Below are 17172 nucleotides of genomic sequence, written 5' to 3'. Positions count from 1 at the left end.
AAGCACACACAGAAAGAAAACTTAAGCAATTTTAAGAGGGAAGTCATCACTTCTGAACAAATTGAAAACTACTTTTATGAATTTTAAGTCCTTCCAAAAACAAAATACAAATTCTTCAATCTATAAAATTAATGTACATGGTAAGAGCATAAAGGCAGAACATTCATCAATAATCAATCATAACATCAACCACACAGAATACTGATACATTATCTCAAAATGAACCCCCAAGAAACGAACTATAATCCTACCTTAACATATTGCTCCACCTCTGTTACAATCCCCTTGACAGCAGAATAAGCTTCCTCCAGAGCTGAAGGACCATCTGGCATCCGTGTCAAAGCATTACGATAAAACTTTTCTTCTTCTGATAACTCATAGTGCACACCAACCTAATCAAATCCAGAATTAAATACAGAACAATTTTTTTAAAAATTAAAACAATTAGCAATTTCACCAAAATTCTTGAATGCCTCAAGAATTCTTTGAGTCAAATGTATGTGTGTGCACATGTCTGTATGTTTTACCTGGTATCTCTGACTTTGGATTCTAGGAAGTGAGAGTATTATTGTCTTCCAAGCAAACAATTCTTGGAAGAGTTTGTATCTGCAGTCTTCAATTGGTGGATTCAAATAGATCACCTGATTGGTTATTCGTAGTTCATGTACAACATTCTGTAAAAGTATAAAGCCATGTTCAGTTTTGCTATACTAGATAAAAGGCATAATATTCATTTTAAAAACCTTCCAATGTTATAGTTGGAGAATAGGTTACAATGTGATAGATCATGTTACTTCAAACTGTATCTCCATTTGTTTGAAGCAAGTTCAGTGAGATAAACACAACAAGTGAATAAATGTGAGGTACATGAAAAGAAATTAACATAATCCACATGCTGGAAACCAGATTGAATGTTTAAGGAAAGTATTAAAATTTTTAGCTATTGACTAGTAATACCGGCTTATTTTCAGTGGGGGGAAGGGGGGCTTATTTTAGTGCATGCACTCAAAAGCACGATTGAGCTTATTATCAGGGGATGTCTTACTTTAGGGGATACAGGGTAGTAGAACACAGGCATCTCACTTTTCTTTTATCCCCAAACTTTAAATATGCTAGAAATTTTCTAGTAGAACTCTGGAAGATAGCTTCTCTGAAAAATTATATTTACTGCATTTGTGCAAATATGAATAAACTTCAACTGAATTACTACTGGTGTTCTTCAACAGATAAACAGATACTAATAGTATTCAAACTGCACAGATATAGTTAAAAATGAACACTTCACTTACTTTGATTTTGGGCTCTCCACCTGGTTTATGACTGACTTGTGGAGCATCTGTATCCATATCTACTTCGGCTTTGTCATCAGCTTGACCAAGAAGTACTTGTGTCCATGCTCTCAACCCAGCTTGCAGACGAACTCCTAGTATTCTCTCAATCTAGGATGCAAATATGTTCAACAATTGTATCACTTGACAACAGTGCTTATTTTTATTCATATTTTAAATGAAATTTGTTTGCATTGCATTGTTTGGTTCCATTGAAGGGCTACAGAATGTGCAACAGAAGGGCTAGTTAGACACAGTTCACATAATACACGGAGTCATAATGACTTAGGTCTGTGACTGCCATTTTTAGCAACTGTTAGAAGTTATGATGGTACAGAAAAAGTAATTCTATAGCCAGTCCTCACATTTACAACCACTGCAGCATCCCCATGGTCGTGTGATCAAGATTTGGGCGCTATGGAGCTTCCGGGTTGCCTCTGCAGCGCCATGGACGGTCTTTTTAGACCGCCGCCCCTCTGATCCCGTTGAGCCGTTCTGACAGCGCTAATCAGCTGTCAAACGGCTTGAAAATCTCCCCTTCGGGAAAAGAAGGGGAGGAGAGCAGGTGGGTGAGGGTAGAGCTCCCCGAAAACCCCTGGATTAATTCCAGGGGTTAGGAGGGCGAGAGCTCCCCGTTCAGCCCACTGAAGCTCCGGATCCGGGGGGACTCTGTTTTTTTTTTACAGAGCTAGGCGTTGCGTCCAATTTCTGCTGTCAAACAGAAGATTAAATGATTTCAAAAAAGCAGGCGGAACAGAAGCAGGAGGACAAGCTTTTTGCAAGTATAATACTTAACTCCGGGGATACAATGTTTCTAATTGGATTTTCTGAGCTGGAAGTAAAGATGGCGTTTCTTTGTTGCAATTTTAAAAGTGAAAGTTGGAAAGTCTTTGCTAATAGACTCGTGCTCAGAGACTGGCTTTAAGTTGCTGGAATAGATTTTGAAGAGCTGTTTGGGAAAAGATTATTTCGTTTGGTGATTTATAAAGAAATTGCTGAAAGCTGCTTAAAAGGATGGCTTTGACTTTATGATTTTATGGTTGTGGGAAGAAAGAAAATCTTTTTAAAATAAAATGGCTTCCAAGAAAGGAGATCTTGAAAGTGCTGGAAGCTATTTGGAGGTGTCAGAAATGAAACAGTTGTCTGATTTACAGAGCTATAAGGATTTTGATGCAGAACTTACAGAATTTATAAAAGAAGCCATGAATAATCATACTGCAGCTATAAGTAACCAAATAGCAATTCTTAAAGGGATAACAACAGAAATGACTGAGGAGACAAAAACAAGTACGGAGCATGATGACAATTCAGGAGATATTCTGATTGCAGCAGAGAAGGTGGAAGAATCTTCTCAAGAATTTTCGAGCTTATTCTCTGCTCTTTTTGAAAAAATTGATAGAATCTCTCAAAATTACGACTTGGTTTGGAAAAAAGTAGTAAATGACCAGACTTTCGAAGTTTCAGAAGATGAAGGAGATTTGCCAGTGGTATTTATACATTTAATAGAAAAGAAACAACTGAACTTTTTTTCACAAACTCTTGACAATCTTTGGTCCTACAGACGAAGGAATGAACTGATTTATATAAGCAAGAAGAGGCGATTTGGGGGCTCTAAATCAGAGGAAATTTTTTCAAAAAGGGGACAATCTTTGCAGTTACATCAACCTCAAATTAAAATGAAAAACCTCCTCAAAATAGAAGTAGGAGGGATGCAGAAAGACTGGAAAAAATATAAAAAGAAAGCAAGAATGGAAGATTAACCTTTCCTTTTGGTTTTGCAGCTGTTCTACTCATGGTTAAAAATGATTATGTTTTAGGTGTTATAACTACTGAGGGGGAAAAAGTATAAAGTTAAATATTGATTTTTTAAATACGATGCATTAATGGTTGAATGTTAAGATTAATCCTTTTTGGTTTTCTAGTTTATGTATTAATGGTTAATTATGTTGATCTTTTAAAATTTTAAAAGTTGGAGGGAGGAATAATGAAGGGGGAAAATTTAGAAACTTAAAAATGTAGAAATTTAACTATTGAATATCTAAGGTTTATTTTTTGTTATGAGATTTCAAAATATCTGAACTTTGAGAAAAGTGGGAGGGGGAAAATGTTTTTGCAAATGAATTGAATACTTTATTGATATATTAAGAGAATTTTTAAGGTTTGAATGTTTAATATTTGTTAATGCTTTTAAAACTTTTAGAGTTATTGGATTATATGTTACTTTGAGTCTATAAAAAGGGAGGTTGATGAAATTGTAAAAGGGGAGTTAAGGGGTCTTGGGAGTTATTAAATCTTGCAGTTATTAGTTTATTTTAGCGAATGTTTGGTGAAACCTATGCCCTGTTTTTGTTCTGGGAAGTCGGGGGTGGGGGGTGGTGAGGAGGGGTTGAAGATTGAGTTTACCAAGGATTGATATTTTTTTTTCTTGATGATAGTTTGAATGATTGTTTATATTGTATACTTGTTTGATCAGAAAATAAAAACTTTTTTATTAAAAAAAAAAAAAGATTTGGGCGCTATGCAACTAGTGGATGTTTATAACAGTTGCAGTGTCCCATAGTCATGTGATTGTCATTTGTGCGCTTCACACATAGCCGGATTCAAGAAGCAAAGTGAATGGAGAAGCTGACAGTAAAACTGCAATTCATAGTCACATAGTGTCCCACTCAACAACTGCAGCTGAAGTGAGGTTATAAATCTATGTAGTGGCATGAAGCCTCACTTAACGACTGTTGCTTATTGACCAAATAGCCAGTTTCAATTGTGGCCATTAAGTGGGACTAGGTAAAGGTAAAGGTTCCCTTCGGACATATGTGCTAGTCGTTCCCGCTCTAGGGGGCGGGAACGTTTCAAAGCCAAAGAACCAGCGCTGTCCGAAGATGTCTCCGTGGTCATGTGGCCGGCATGACTAAATGCCAAAGGTGCACAAAACGCTGTTACTTTCCCACCAAAGGTGGTCCCTATTTTTCTACTTGCATTTATCTTAACATAAAACAAGTATCAATATGACTGAATATTATATGAAAACTGTGCCACTGAAAAATTTGGAGAACAGAAAATCCCTTTAAATTTGAAAGTAAAATGTGGTTAAGAATAATATTTCCAAACATTATTTGTGGGTTATTGAATAAAATTTGACAGTTTTAAAATTTTACCCTTAATATGATTTGAATAAGTCTGAACAGTTTAGAAAAGGTGCCTAAGTAAAATTGAAAGAATTTTAGGAACCTCCATTCACCACCCACAAAATATACCCTTGCCACTGCTATATTGGATCACGTAGCTTAATAGTTTTAGCTTCTACTTAATAACCAAGGAAAAACATATTTCTAGAACTGGCTGTTTGTTCAATTCTTATTGCCTTTAGCTCATAGAACATTTAGTCACTCTTCAATATCCATTTATGCATGTTATCATCTGAACAGAAAAACTAATAAAAATAGTATTATCAATCATAAGCAAATAGATTGAATTTTAAAAAGATTTAAGCATAAGTAACATTGTACTATTATGTATGTTTGCAGATATGCTTTACTAAGTTACAGTGTGGGCTATTTTCAGGTAAGTGTATCAACTTGGAATTTAGAATAGAAATAAAGAGAACTATGGATTCAATCACCTATTCATGTTTTTCCCCAAGATATAACTCAGAGAGTTTAGGAAGAAATACAGCCAGTGAAGCTTACCTCCATATCTAACTTATTCACCCAAATTGGCAAATTGGAATATGAATGAAGATTCAGATCATCCACAGCCTTCTGAACTCTGTTTAAAATTTCAGAGAATGTTTTGTGATCATACATGCATGTTTCCAAGGATCTGACTTCCAGGTCTATTTTCTCTTCAATGATAAGCAAGTCATCCACCTAGAAGATAGAAAATAAGCCTTTAGTACTTAACAATCTTTCTCCCCCAAACTTTGTAAATGTAATTACGTAACAATTTTATAGTCATTGGACAAAGCAATTATGTTTGGAAGAGTAAGTGGTAAAAGGAAACCAGGCTGTCAAAGAACATGGTGGCCGGACACGATCCAAGCTGATGCCAGCTGGAGTATAGAAAAACTCAAAGACACAGTGCAAGATCAGAAGGTGTGCAGAGATCTGGCCAACAGAATTGCCAAGAGTTGACTGAATGGATACCATCATCATCATAATTTACAGAGCTAGTTTGATCTAGTGGTTAAGGCACCAGGGTAGAAACCAGGAGACTGTGATTCTAATCCCGCCTTAGGCATGAAAGTCGGCTGGATGATTTTGGATCTCTCCCAGCCCATGACACCAGGCTTCTGTGACAACACTTGGTTAATCCAAAAAGTGGATCCTGCACTTGCAGGAAAATACTAGGAAGGGGGAAAAAGGTAGCATAAATTGTATCGGCTAAATCACCTAGTGTAGTCACCTTTTTAGTATATTTAGGAATTGATATGTCTATTACTTTGGTCTCTAGAGAAATGCCTTCAGAAACAGAAGATGTAATGAGGTTTTTTAAAAGATTATTTCCTGCTCCCAATCTTATATTTTGCTCTCGTTGAAACATTACTGGATCACTCATCCATTTAAAACCCCAGGCTTGAAAATAGTATGAAAATAAACTAACCTTTTCCTGGAAGTTGAAGACCGTCTCTGCCAATCGCTGAACGTAAGGATCAAGTTTGTAAGATTCCCACACCAGTGCAATGCCCTCTGCAATCAAAGCTTGCACTTCCCTTTTAAGACCCGCAACCAAGAGAGAAATGGTATTTCGTTCTTCTACTTTTTCACAAGTACGTTCGTATGTACGAACACTCTCAATCAAAGAGATAGCGAAAGGATAGAGCTGATTGGCTTGGTGAGCTTTGTTGACTATTGAAAGAGGAACCCGAAATCCAAGCCACTTGAGGTTACGGACTTCTTTGGATAGTGTAATTATTTCTGGAAGGAAGTTAACTTTTAGCTTCAGGACATTTCCTGTTCTGCCTCTCACACGAGTGCTCTCAATGGTAAAAATGCGACCAGAGACACCAAGGTTTCGCTGCTGAACCTTCCGAGCCCAATCATCAAATATTTCTTGAGTGTTGAGTTTCATACGGAAGCTGTCTCCATCTTGCTTTAGCTTCTGTCCTTCTACATGGTTCTCCCATCCCTTCCCAAGAACATCTTCAACACGCTTCATGTAAGCTGTAAGTTGCCTGTCAATCTGTTTAGCCCAGATTATAGACCCTGCGACAGGAGGCAAATCTCGAACATGACTCATTTTGCAAGCTTGACTTTGAGGATACTGAACTTTGAATTTGTCATGAAGTGATTCTATGTCGTCTTTCACACGTTGGATTAACTGTGTTTGGTATTCACGGATGGCACCTCTAATATGTGGCCGAACAAATAGAGCATTAAATCTGGAGAAGATTCTGAACATTTCATTGGCATTCTTGGCTGTGCCAAGCTGATCCCTGAGGCGAGCAGTAATGCGGGTTTCAACTCTATCAATTCTTTCATCATATCGCTTCATTGCAGCTTCCCAGGCTTCTGTACCTTCTTTGGAAACATCCAAGCCATCTACTTCTTTCACATTCTCATAAGCAAGATTTACTTCCTCAATTGCATTAGCATCAGCGGCATCAAACAATGCTTCTGCTACTTTCATATCTTGAGGCTCAGGCACATCTCCCTGATTTTGCTGGGCCACAGCGGTAACCTATTTAAAGTCATAGCAGTTAATAGGATATTCAGTATTCAGAAAAGTAGGCTTTTAATACTCAAATAAAAAATGGGTCTTAATATTCAACAAGGTTTCTAAAAAATACCCATGACCTATTCATTTAAATTCAAGATGCCAGCATGCTTGCTATGAGTTTTCACCATCTATTTTACTATGTTTTTGCAATATTTATCCTCACTTGCCAATTGTGGGAGAGGTTTTTTCACCATTCGAACAATTTTTTGGGAAGCTGGTTTATAATACCCTTTTCAATTAAAAAGAGTCTTCACAGAAGCCTATGAAACAAACACCTGCAACATTAAATGCATGCTTAAGGTTTGAAAAACCTATCAATATTTTAACAAAAATGGCAATATGTATTACCTGAGGCCGTAGGACTCTGACAATGACTGCTCTTAGCTGTTCATGCTGTCTCCGAAACTTCCTCATTTGATCAAGTCGAGCCTGCAGCTTTCTGTGGGCAGGATTGATACGCCATACCATCTTCAGATTCTCTTCTCGCTTTCTTTTCACAATGTCTCTTAGTAGGACCTGCAATTTCTCATATTCATCATCCCAAGATTGGAAGACTTCAAAGCATGCAACCATGACCTGAAATAGTATTGAATAAAGGAAATTAATATATCTTAATTATATATATTAATATATTAATTTTTTTGTTTAGTTTATTATGCACTACATAGTTTACTTAAAATCCATCTTCTTGATTTACAGAGAGACATAACTAGTAATCAGCCATTATGGAACAAATACTATTTCAGGGCTGTTTGATTATGTCTCCAAAATTTCAGAATGTTGTAAATTGAAATCTGTGAGAAAGCTATCTTTAAAATAGTTATGCAGAATCACCACACAGTCAATATGAGTAATTCGCTTCAATGCTACGGTTTTTGTGCAGTAGGAAATAAGCTGTGTGTCTTCTGAGCTGAAGCTAATATTCTGTCCCAATGTTTGGCCTGTTCCCTCATCATGTGTTTATGTAAGCAAGACTTACCTTCTCAAATTCTTCATAGGCAACATGCATCAGTTTTCGTGTCCCCAATACTTTGAGTAACTGGGAACTTAAGTCTCTTGAAATGGCTTCCACTAAGCGCAGAGCTCTTTGAATAGGATATTTTGTATTTCTGATTTTTCTCAGATGAGTGAATATTGCCACCAATGCATGTCGTATTTTATCCAGTTCAGTTGCAGACAACAAATCATTTAGAGGGAAGTCTTTCATTAATGGATTATAATCATTAACTGTCTCCAATGCCTGTTTCAGACCTGGGTGTTAAAAAAAGAATATGGATTTGCTTTTTTAAGTGTAAGCAGTAAAAAAAAATACTTCTGCTAAATTCTGTTTCTGGATAGCTCTTACCTGTGTCTGTATCAAAGCTAACAGTAGCATGAAAACGTTTGCCATGTTTCAAAATATCTAATGTTAATAGAACTTCAGGGCTTTCACGCTTCTCCTGAATACGGTAAAGAGCACGTTCCAAATTTAGCCAGAAGCTGATTTCTTGCAAAGCGGTACCTGATGCAGGATCTCTATCTAATTTGGTCACCTAGAAAAACAAAATGAAGAAACATATTTAATGAATTAAGCCATAATTTTGTGTGATGTGTATAGTGTTTGTTTTCCTTATTCTGCTTCAGTCGCTTTAATATATATCAACAGTGAACAGAACAATATGAACTTGTGAACACCAACTTATCTACAGAAAATCAATTATACCAGAAAACCTTCCTTACTTATTGTATGCAAGTAATAAAAATTTGGTAAAATTCAAAAAGTAGTCAAAAATGAGGTTAAAATATTGTGGGATATATTAATACAAACTGATAAAATCTAACACATTAGATTTAACTGTGGCTGAAAACTAGAAAATGTGGAGAGTTAATGTGGCAATAGCAGAATTTAGTAGAATAGAAAACAAAGAATAGGATAAGATCACAAAGTATCAAGGTCTGAAAATTGAAATATTATAGCATAAATTGGCCATAGTGATCTGTCCATTGGCACAGAATATATTGAATGGTATTTAGAAATTATACATATAAATATATTGAATGGCATTTAGAAATTATACATTTTGACAAAATTTCTGTCACCTACAAAAGGCCACACTGCTTGGATCTGCATATAAACTACACTAATATATTATGCTACCCTAGGTTCTTGGGAAAAAAGTTGATTAGTATGGAGACCAACACCAGCTAAAGAAATGGCAACTGCGTTTTCACATTTTTATGCATGTATAAGAATAATAATACATTTCCCAATTTACCTTTTGGATCTCTCTAATCCAGCGGTTAACTCCAGATTGTAGCTGGTTGAGAAAAGTTGGGTCCTCAACTTTATCACCAAAATCTGTAACCTTTGGCTTTTCTCCACGTTCATAGCATTGCTTGGCAACATTAGTGATAATTGGATGAATTGGTAAACTAATCTCTGGTATTTCAATATTCTGCTGCAAATGCAGAAGTCCCATTTCAAGTTCTGCAATTTTTTTCTCAACTGAGGGAGCCATTTTATCCCCATCCCTTAGGAGAAATACAAAAACAGGCTAAATAAAAATCTACATATATAATTAAGACATTTACAATACATATGCATGCAATCCAGACAGGGGTGAAATGCTACTGGTTCGCTCCAGTTCAGGCGAACCGGTAGTGATAAAAACTACTGGTTCGGGTGAACCGGTAGTAAAAAAAAGCTACCGGTTCAGTTGAACCGGTATTTCTGACAATCAGTTGTGCCGCGTGGTTTAGCTTTGCTAGAAAGCAGGAAATCCTGCTTTCTAGCAAAGCTAAATTGTGCGGAACAGCTGATCCCCCCTCCCGCACTGTTCTACTTACCTTCCCAAGTCTCCTTTTGGCGCGCATGAGCAACCAGCAAATCAATAGCAAACTGGTTCAGATTTCACCACTGAATCCAGAATATGTTGCCCACCAACACAAACATAGGTAAGATATTACTACAATTTAAAATAAACTTGATAAAAGAATGAGATGTGCCACACAATTAACCGCTGTTACGACGTTTTCACAGGGAATCACACACTTGAGAAAGTTGCCTCTTTCCTATAAGGAGCCATGGGAGCAGCATCAAATGCAGTTTGAAAACTTTAATCTTTCAAAACAACAACAACAACAACAACAAACCACCCCCTCTTAAAATGTCTTCTAACAGTTAGGATCTTGACTATCAATAATTTTCCACATATCTTCTCATATTTCTTCTTTTTTAATTCACTCATCCATATCAGAAATACAAATTGTACCAACTAGAGTAGTTACCTGTCTGCCTTGCCAGATTCTCTGATGTAAGATTTAAAGAACGGAGCAACAGCATTGCTAATGAAGGAATGCAAAGTTTCATAGGGAGAATCTTCGCTGAGAGTGAGAACTCTGAGCTGGGATGACACAGGCTTGTCTGCATCAATTACTGGTGTCCGCTTAATGAAAGCCAAACTATAGATTACAAAAAAAAAAAAAAAAAAAAAAAATTAGTGAGCATTTACTCAGTTTAACTTGAAGACATTCAAGTTCTAGGCAGTTTTATTTTTTGTTAAGTTTGTATCTTATTTCCATTTCAAACATGTACTCAACTAGCTAATAACAATACTAAATAAAGATATCAAAACCTAAAAATTGGTTAAATACTTTTGTAGTATCACAGAACCTATTTTATATTGTCTGAGTCAGTCAATCAATCATCATCTAATTTATATGGCTGCTCAGCTCACAAGTAAGTGATTGGGTGGCATTCAACAAAACTGAAACAATGAAATCCTACCAAATTACTTGAAAGGCCCCATGTCTAATAACAGCAATTTGTCTGTTGAGAAGTAAATTATCCTTGAATCCATGCTCAATCCTACTGACTTCCATGAACAGGTTCATGCAGTTTTCCTGGCCATAATATAGAAATGGTTTGACACTGCCTTCTTCTGGGGAAGTTTTGACTTCCCATCTAGCCTAGAACCATAGAATTTTCTGGTAGTCTGACCACAAAAATTAAACTATTAAAAAAGCATTTAAACCAGGATCAGACAAGAAAGCTTTCCCAATGTGAATTGCCAAACCATCATGTGCTGCAACCTAAAATGATAATAGCACAATTCAGCATCAAATTATTAGAATTTTCAATTTTTGAGAAAAATAAAACCCTTAAATAATTATGTAAGCCTTTGATGTGCTTAACAGTTTTACTAAGTAATTGACTCCCATTATAAAAGGAGGGGATTGAGCATCCTGACCCTATTTTTTCTATATAATTATATAATTCCTATATAATTCTTTACAGCCTTGGACAAAAAAAAAAGCCAAATAAATGTAGTCTCTGATTGCAGGATGATTATCCAGGTCTCTTTTCAATTCAGACCTTATAGGAAATTAAGATCATTACTCATATGACATATGTCATGATTGGCACTTTTAACATTTTTGTGTCAGAAAGTGAGATATGCTTCATTGGTATTGGTGAATCATCTAACTACAATACTGGCACGAGAAATCTAAATTTAAGGCTAAATAATAAGAGTACAACCAACCTGTAAAGTTCACTCTTCAAAGGGGAGAGGAGTAGAATAATCCTGCTTTTTAATTTGTCTTCTAATTGACTAACAGAAATTCTGTCTTTTTAATTTAATTCCATTTTATTTATGATCTGCACCGAATACTGATCTGTCATTTTCAGGTAGGCATGTATGTTAGACATATTTAAAGGCACAGACTTCATATTGACCAGCATATTTACAGGACGTATCTTGACTGACCTGTTTGATTTTATACCATAATGAATATCAGTGCTTATTCCATAAGAAATAAATTCTTTTTCTTCCTCTCCTTCATCACCAACATCCTCTGCAAAGAATTAAGAAACCTTACTACCATCAGTTTCTCCACTAATACATTTTTATTTTGATATATGAAAAATAAAAAAAAAATGAACAAAGGGAAACATTAGAAAGCTAAAAAATACAAGAAGTCATGTGATTTTTAAAAAGAGATCATTAAGCACACACTGCATAAAAGAACACTTTCCATTACCTCATACACAGAAAGCAAGTATGTTTCAGTAATTTAAAACCTCAAACTTGGGGTCATACGATCTCTTCAAAACTGAAGACTATTATTTTTTCTTGCTTTGTACTGGCTTAAATTCAGAAAAGTGTAAAAGCCAGGAAAGTGCTAAAGAGATTGGGAAGTTTGGGGGGGGGGGGCAAGGCTCCAGAAATGAAGATTCTAAAGTTAGAATTGTTTATTGTTATTATTTATACTATTTTACATAAATTGTCTTTTCACTAAATATTTTTGCATCTGAACTATGCCAGTTTACAGTTTACAGTTTACAAATAAAGAGTTTTCTTCTGTATTATCAAGATTCAATACAAATAACATTTACACTTAAAAGAAGTTATAATTCTCTCAAATATTAGAGGATTCTTTATAAACATACAGGAAAATAACATAGTTTAAGGAAAATGGGACTCGATTATCAATTTCTTAGCTGACAATGCTGTAGTAATGACACCACTGCAATGCAGCACAGTGACGTGCTCTCTGAGACACACCCAAATGGGGAAACAGAAAGAAAAGAGCAAGGAGCTTGAACAATACATCTCTGGAGGAAAAAAATATTAAGTGAACTTTCAGCATTTTTCATAGTATCAAGGGAATATTCAGTTGACGTAATTGACAAATGTTCTTATTCTTTTATTAAAAAGCTAAAATACTTTTTAGTAATGTTTACTAGACTTTTGTGTTTTAGAAAGAAAAAAAAATCCTGCAAGATGCCTTTCCAGGGAGTAAAGATGCTCCATTGTTCTGCATAACTTTTTGTCAGAAATCAACATACTTTGTGTCTAAAAACAGACTGTTCTTTAAAGTGCTCCAATATAATTTGGTATTATTTCTGTTTTATAGCTTATTCTAAATCAAGTTTTAATTTTTAATGAAATAAAATAAACAAAATTTATTAAAGAAGAGAATTAAATTTTGGTGTCATTCAGATATTAATTTTCCAAAAATCCCATCTTGATTATCAGATTACTCCTGAAAAGTCTCAGAAAACTGCAAAATGCAGAGACTGGTTTAACTATTGTAATAAGGATTACATGAGTCTTTACTGTAGTGAAGTATCTGCACTGCATACCAATCGCTTATTGGTCATAATTTAAGGTGTGGTCATTAATTTTTAACACCCCAAATGGTTTAAGCCTGATTATCTGAGAAACCATGTCCTATTATGAATCTTTGTAGACATTAAAATGTTTTATCAGAATTGAATCTATCTGGGTTACAAGAGAAGACTTTTTTCCTATAATTGCTCCCAGACTAGGAAAATTACTACTATGGGTTTCATGACTGGCCTAATTCTCTAAGCACTGACAAAATATTTCAGGTTTTAACTGTACCTTTTAAATATTTGTTAGCTACCATGACTGTTCATTTGAAAATAAAATACTGAGTGAATATAATACCAGAACTTGCAGCTTAAACTTTACAAAATTGTATTATATCTCAGGTCAGTAATTTGGGACATACAATTTAGATTTGCCTGATAAGCTTAAGAGCTTTGCATGATATGATTCTTAACTCATTCTGCAGCATTTTCAAAGGATCTATTAAATTACAACAAAAACACAGTCTAGACTTTTGATATAGCCATTTGTCAGTGATGTAATGAACAGAATTAAAATGCATTCAAATGCACTATTTTGATTATCATTTAATATTAGTTGATCTCATTTAAGTGATATTAGCAATTACTGCACAACACATTAAAAAAAAGGCTCTTCCTAGATTATCAGAAAGACTGAAAGCTAAAAATTCCTTACTTTTCATTACAGGTTCATTTGGCAATAAGAAGGGTGATTTAATAAATTATATTATTACCACGATTTAAAATGTAGTGCACAAGATAGTTCCAACAAAATCTGTAAATCTATTTACAAAGTCAATAATAACTTTATCAAAATTATTTTATTTGTAAAAGACCATATTAACAGTGCATGGAATTGAATAAAGAATGCTTACAAACAGTTGTACAATTCTTCAACCACAAAGAACATTTAGAAGAAAGCATGTGTTTACTGTATTGGAGTAATTAGTATTTTTATATAAAGCAAAAACATTCTAAACTACTTTCTGAAATTTCAATAATACCTATCTATATTTTAAATACTGCAAATGATTACTTCTGATTTTACAAAGGAACTGTCTCCTTTTAGAAGTTTCCTGAATAACTTCTAAACCTGCCTAAAGAAATTGCAGATATTTGGATTGTATTCTTCCTTATCATCCCCAAGTTATCAAATTTAATCAATTAGTAATTGTATTTGGCCATTAATATTTTCATTTTTAGAAAGGTTAAAATTCCCCTCTTCAACCAAGCCTTTCATAATGTGTGATTTTAGATTTATATTCATTTCTAACCTTTTATAAAACCAATAAATGTTTGGACAAAGAAACTGAATTTTACTTACAGAAAGTTTGCCTTTATGCTATAGTAATATACTTTTAATCGCAAGACACTTATCTGTAAGCCATGGAAATATATATATTTAAACTGCTGTGCATATGCAACTGCAATAATGTTATGGGGGCCTTATTGGTGTTCCATCTTGAGAACCTTTTTGTATTTATTAGGAAATGCATAATATTAGTATGTTTCCCCAAACATTTCTTAATCTTATAAATATTTTACAATGAAAATGCACACAAACAATATGTAACTGAGGTTATTGTGCAAAATACAGATATTTCAACTCATCAGTTAAAGCAGCGTTAAGGTGGAAGGGTCAATGACTGATTCTAGATCAGTGTTTCTCAACCTTGGAAGCTTGAAGATGGGTGGACTTCAACTCCCGGAATCCCACAGCCAGTGCTGCTGGCTGGGGGATTCTGGGAGTTGAAGTCCACCCATCTTCAAGCTACCAAGGTTGAGAAACACTGTTCTAGATTGACAAAGCAAATTAGATTGTTTGGTTTCCTAGCTATCTGATGACACTATTCTCACTGTAAGGCCAGAGTGCAGTATAATCCTGAGTGGTTTATTAAAAATTCATTCCAAAATAGGTACCATTGTCCACTTTCAATTTTCTCTTGCATCTTAATTACCGGTACCCATACACTGATCAAACTGTTACATTCATTCCGCCTTCAAGGAAGGCAGAATCCTTCGACACACCTAAAAGTGATAGTAAGCGATGGGGCAGATCTCTTCTTCCCAGGCTTTGGCAGATCAAAGGAACTCTCCCAGATGGCTATGCCCCAAATTTACAGGGAAAACAACCTGCTTCAATGTATGAAGCATTACAAGGAGTCATAGAAGCAGCCATGGATTGTGAGCAAAAGGTTAGTACCATTCAGAGCAAATACTTCCACGCTGGGAGGCGAAAATAATCTGGCGGGTAAATCAGCTTCCAAAAACAAAATACTGATTTTTAAAAAAATTTGATTTATATGCCGCCCTTCTCCGGGTACTCAGGGCGGCTTACAATGCGTTAAGCAATAGCCTTCATACTTTTGTATATTTATACAAAGTCAGCTTATTGCCCCCACAAACTGGGTCCTCATTTAACCTACCTTAGAAAGGATGGAAGGCTGAGTCAACCTTGAGCCTGGTAAGATTCGAACCTGCAGTAATTGCAGGCAGCTGTGTTAATAACAGGGTGCTTTAGACCACTGTGCTACCAAGGCTCTATAATTTACGGTATTGATAAAAACAAACATGGCCGATTCGGCCAGCCGTGTTTTATTATGTCAGCTGGGGCTCCATCCTTTTAAGGCCCTGGCAAATATTTAATTACCGCCAGCATTCGCCAGAACGAAGCGGGACAAAAGCCATGTAACGAAGGACACACACATCCTTTCAAGGCCGGGGTGGGAGTTGGGAGAGAGGCAGAGAGAGAGACAACTCTTTCGGGCCAGGGCGGCGTCGGGCTTCTTCTAGAGCTAACGGTTGAGGGCTGCAAAAAGCCGGACGGCCACTACTACAGGGGGAGCAAGGCGACGCGGGGACCCTCCTCAAGGGAAGGGGCTGCTGACATCGAGTCCTCCGGGCGGAGGCAGCTCCCCTGCCGACGACTGCAGACAAAGGAGCAAACAAGCCGGGCCGCCATTTTGACAGCCGCCGCCTGTCTGCTTGCGGCCACACCCTCTCCATCCTTTTCCAACCCCGCGCAGCTGCGGGCTTAACCGCTGGGCGAGACCGGCTCTCTTCCCCATCCCGTCGCTCTTTTCCTCCGCTCCCCGCCAATTCCCCTTCGGCAGCCCATCTCAACGCAACCCCGGGGCGTCCCGCGGCGGGTGACTCACCCTTGAGGGTGGAGCGCTCCACCAGCACTGCGTGGACTTGCGGGTCCGAGAGGAACTTCCGCATCTGTTCCACGGCGCCTTTCTCCTCCAGCGCCGCTTCGAGGGCGGCCGGGGCCTCCCCGCCGTCTTCCAGCAGAAGCGGCACCAGCTTGCGCAGGTGCTTCTGCAGCACAGACACGTCCGCCACATTTTGCACCGCCGAGCCGGCCGCTTCCAGGCCGCCGCCGTCCTCGCCGCCGCCGCCGCCGCCCGAATCCGACATGGCTGATGATGGGCTTCTCGGCTGTCGGGGGGGGAACGGAGCGTACTTCGAAGCACTCCCGAGCCTCCCTGCAGCGGAGTTCTGAAACTTCGCACTGAGCCCCGCCTCGTCCACGACGCCGTTCTTTTAACTACGCCTTCCTCGCGACAGCGCCGCCCCGGAGGATCCTGGGAAGTGTAGTCGGGAATTATGCGGCTGGGAAAAGCGGCTTTTCTCTGCGGCGAAGTTCCATCGAGTCCTTGGCGAGTGAGTCATCCGAAGACACGTGAATCGCAATTAGGATTTGTAAAATCCTAAAATCAATTCTCCCCCGAGGCATTATTTGATTCCGATGCCAATAAGAAAGACCACGCTAAAGGGAAAGATCACGAAATAGAATAGAATTTTTTAATTGGCCAAGTGTGATTGGACACACAAGGAATTTGTCTTGGTGCATACGCTCTCAGTGTACATAAGAAGAAAAGATGAATGCTTAGTATGCTAGCTTTTCAGTCTGCATTTTAATTATAGGAGTGTGGGAATCGCTTCGGTTTCAACTTATGCCGCGGCTGTTTCTTTTTCTATTCTGGACTT

The 17172-nt window shown here is 37.1% G+C and overlaps 1 protein-coding gene across 1 annotated transcript in view; it reads right to left on the bottom strand.

The window, feature by feature from the left end:
* The window catches only part of DYNC1H1 (dynein cytoplasmic 1 heavy chain 1), a 64659-nt gene extending 48045 nt beyond the window's left edge, over positions 1 to 16614 (bottom strand). Inside the window, exons 1-12 of the mRNA XM_070941990.1 lie at positions 16338 to 16614; positions 11792 to 11879; positions 10311 to 10484; positions 9299 to 9554; positions 8389 to 8575; positions 8023 to 8294; positions 7392 to 7619; positions 5928 to 7004; positions 5015 to 5194; positions 1290 to 1439; positions 528 to 674; positions 252 to 392 (exon numbers count right to left, since the gene is read on the bottom strand). Coding sequence (XP_070798091.1) covers positions 252 to 392; positions 528 to 674; positions 1290 to 1439; positions 5015 to 5194; positions 5928 to 7004; positions 7392 to 7619; positions 8023 to 8294; positions 8389 to 8575; positions 9299 to 9554; positions 10311 to 10484; positions 11792 to 11879; positions 16338 to 16599 — 3162 coding nt within the window. The 5' untranslated portion in view covers positions 16600 to 16614. The remainder of the gene's footprint in view (positions 1 to 251; positions 393 to 527; positions 675 to 1289; positions 1440 to 5014; positions 5195 to 5927; positions 7005 to 7391; positions 7620 to 8022; positions 8295 to 8388; positions 8576 to 9298; positions 9555 to 10310; positions 10485 to 11791; positions 11880 to 16337) is intronic.
* Positions 16615 to 17172: the final 558 nt, after the last annotated feature.

The sequence above is a fragment of the Pituophis catenifer genome, unplaced genomic scaffold, assembly GCF_029215685.1.
Source record: "Pituophis catenifer annectens isolate HBS135680 unplaced genomic scaffold, rPitCat1.0.hap2 SCAF_1, whole genome shotgun sequence".
In the NCBI taxonomy this organism is placed as follows: Eukaryota; Metazoa; Chordata; class Lepidosauria; order Squamata; family Colubridae; genus Pituophis; species Pituophis catenifer.
Note: the sequence above shows the minus strand (reverse complement) of the source record. Positions and strands in the feature narration are given on the sequence as shown.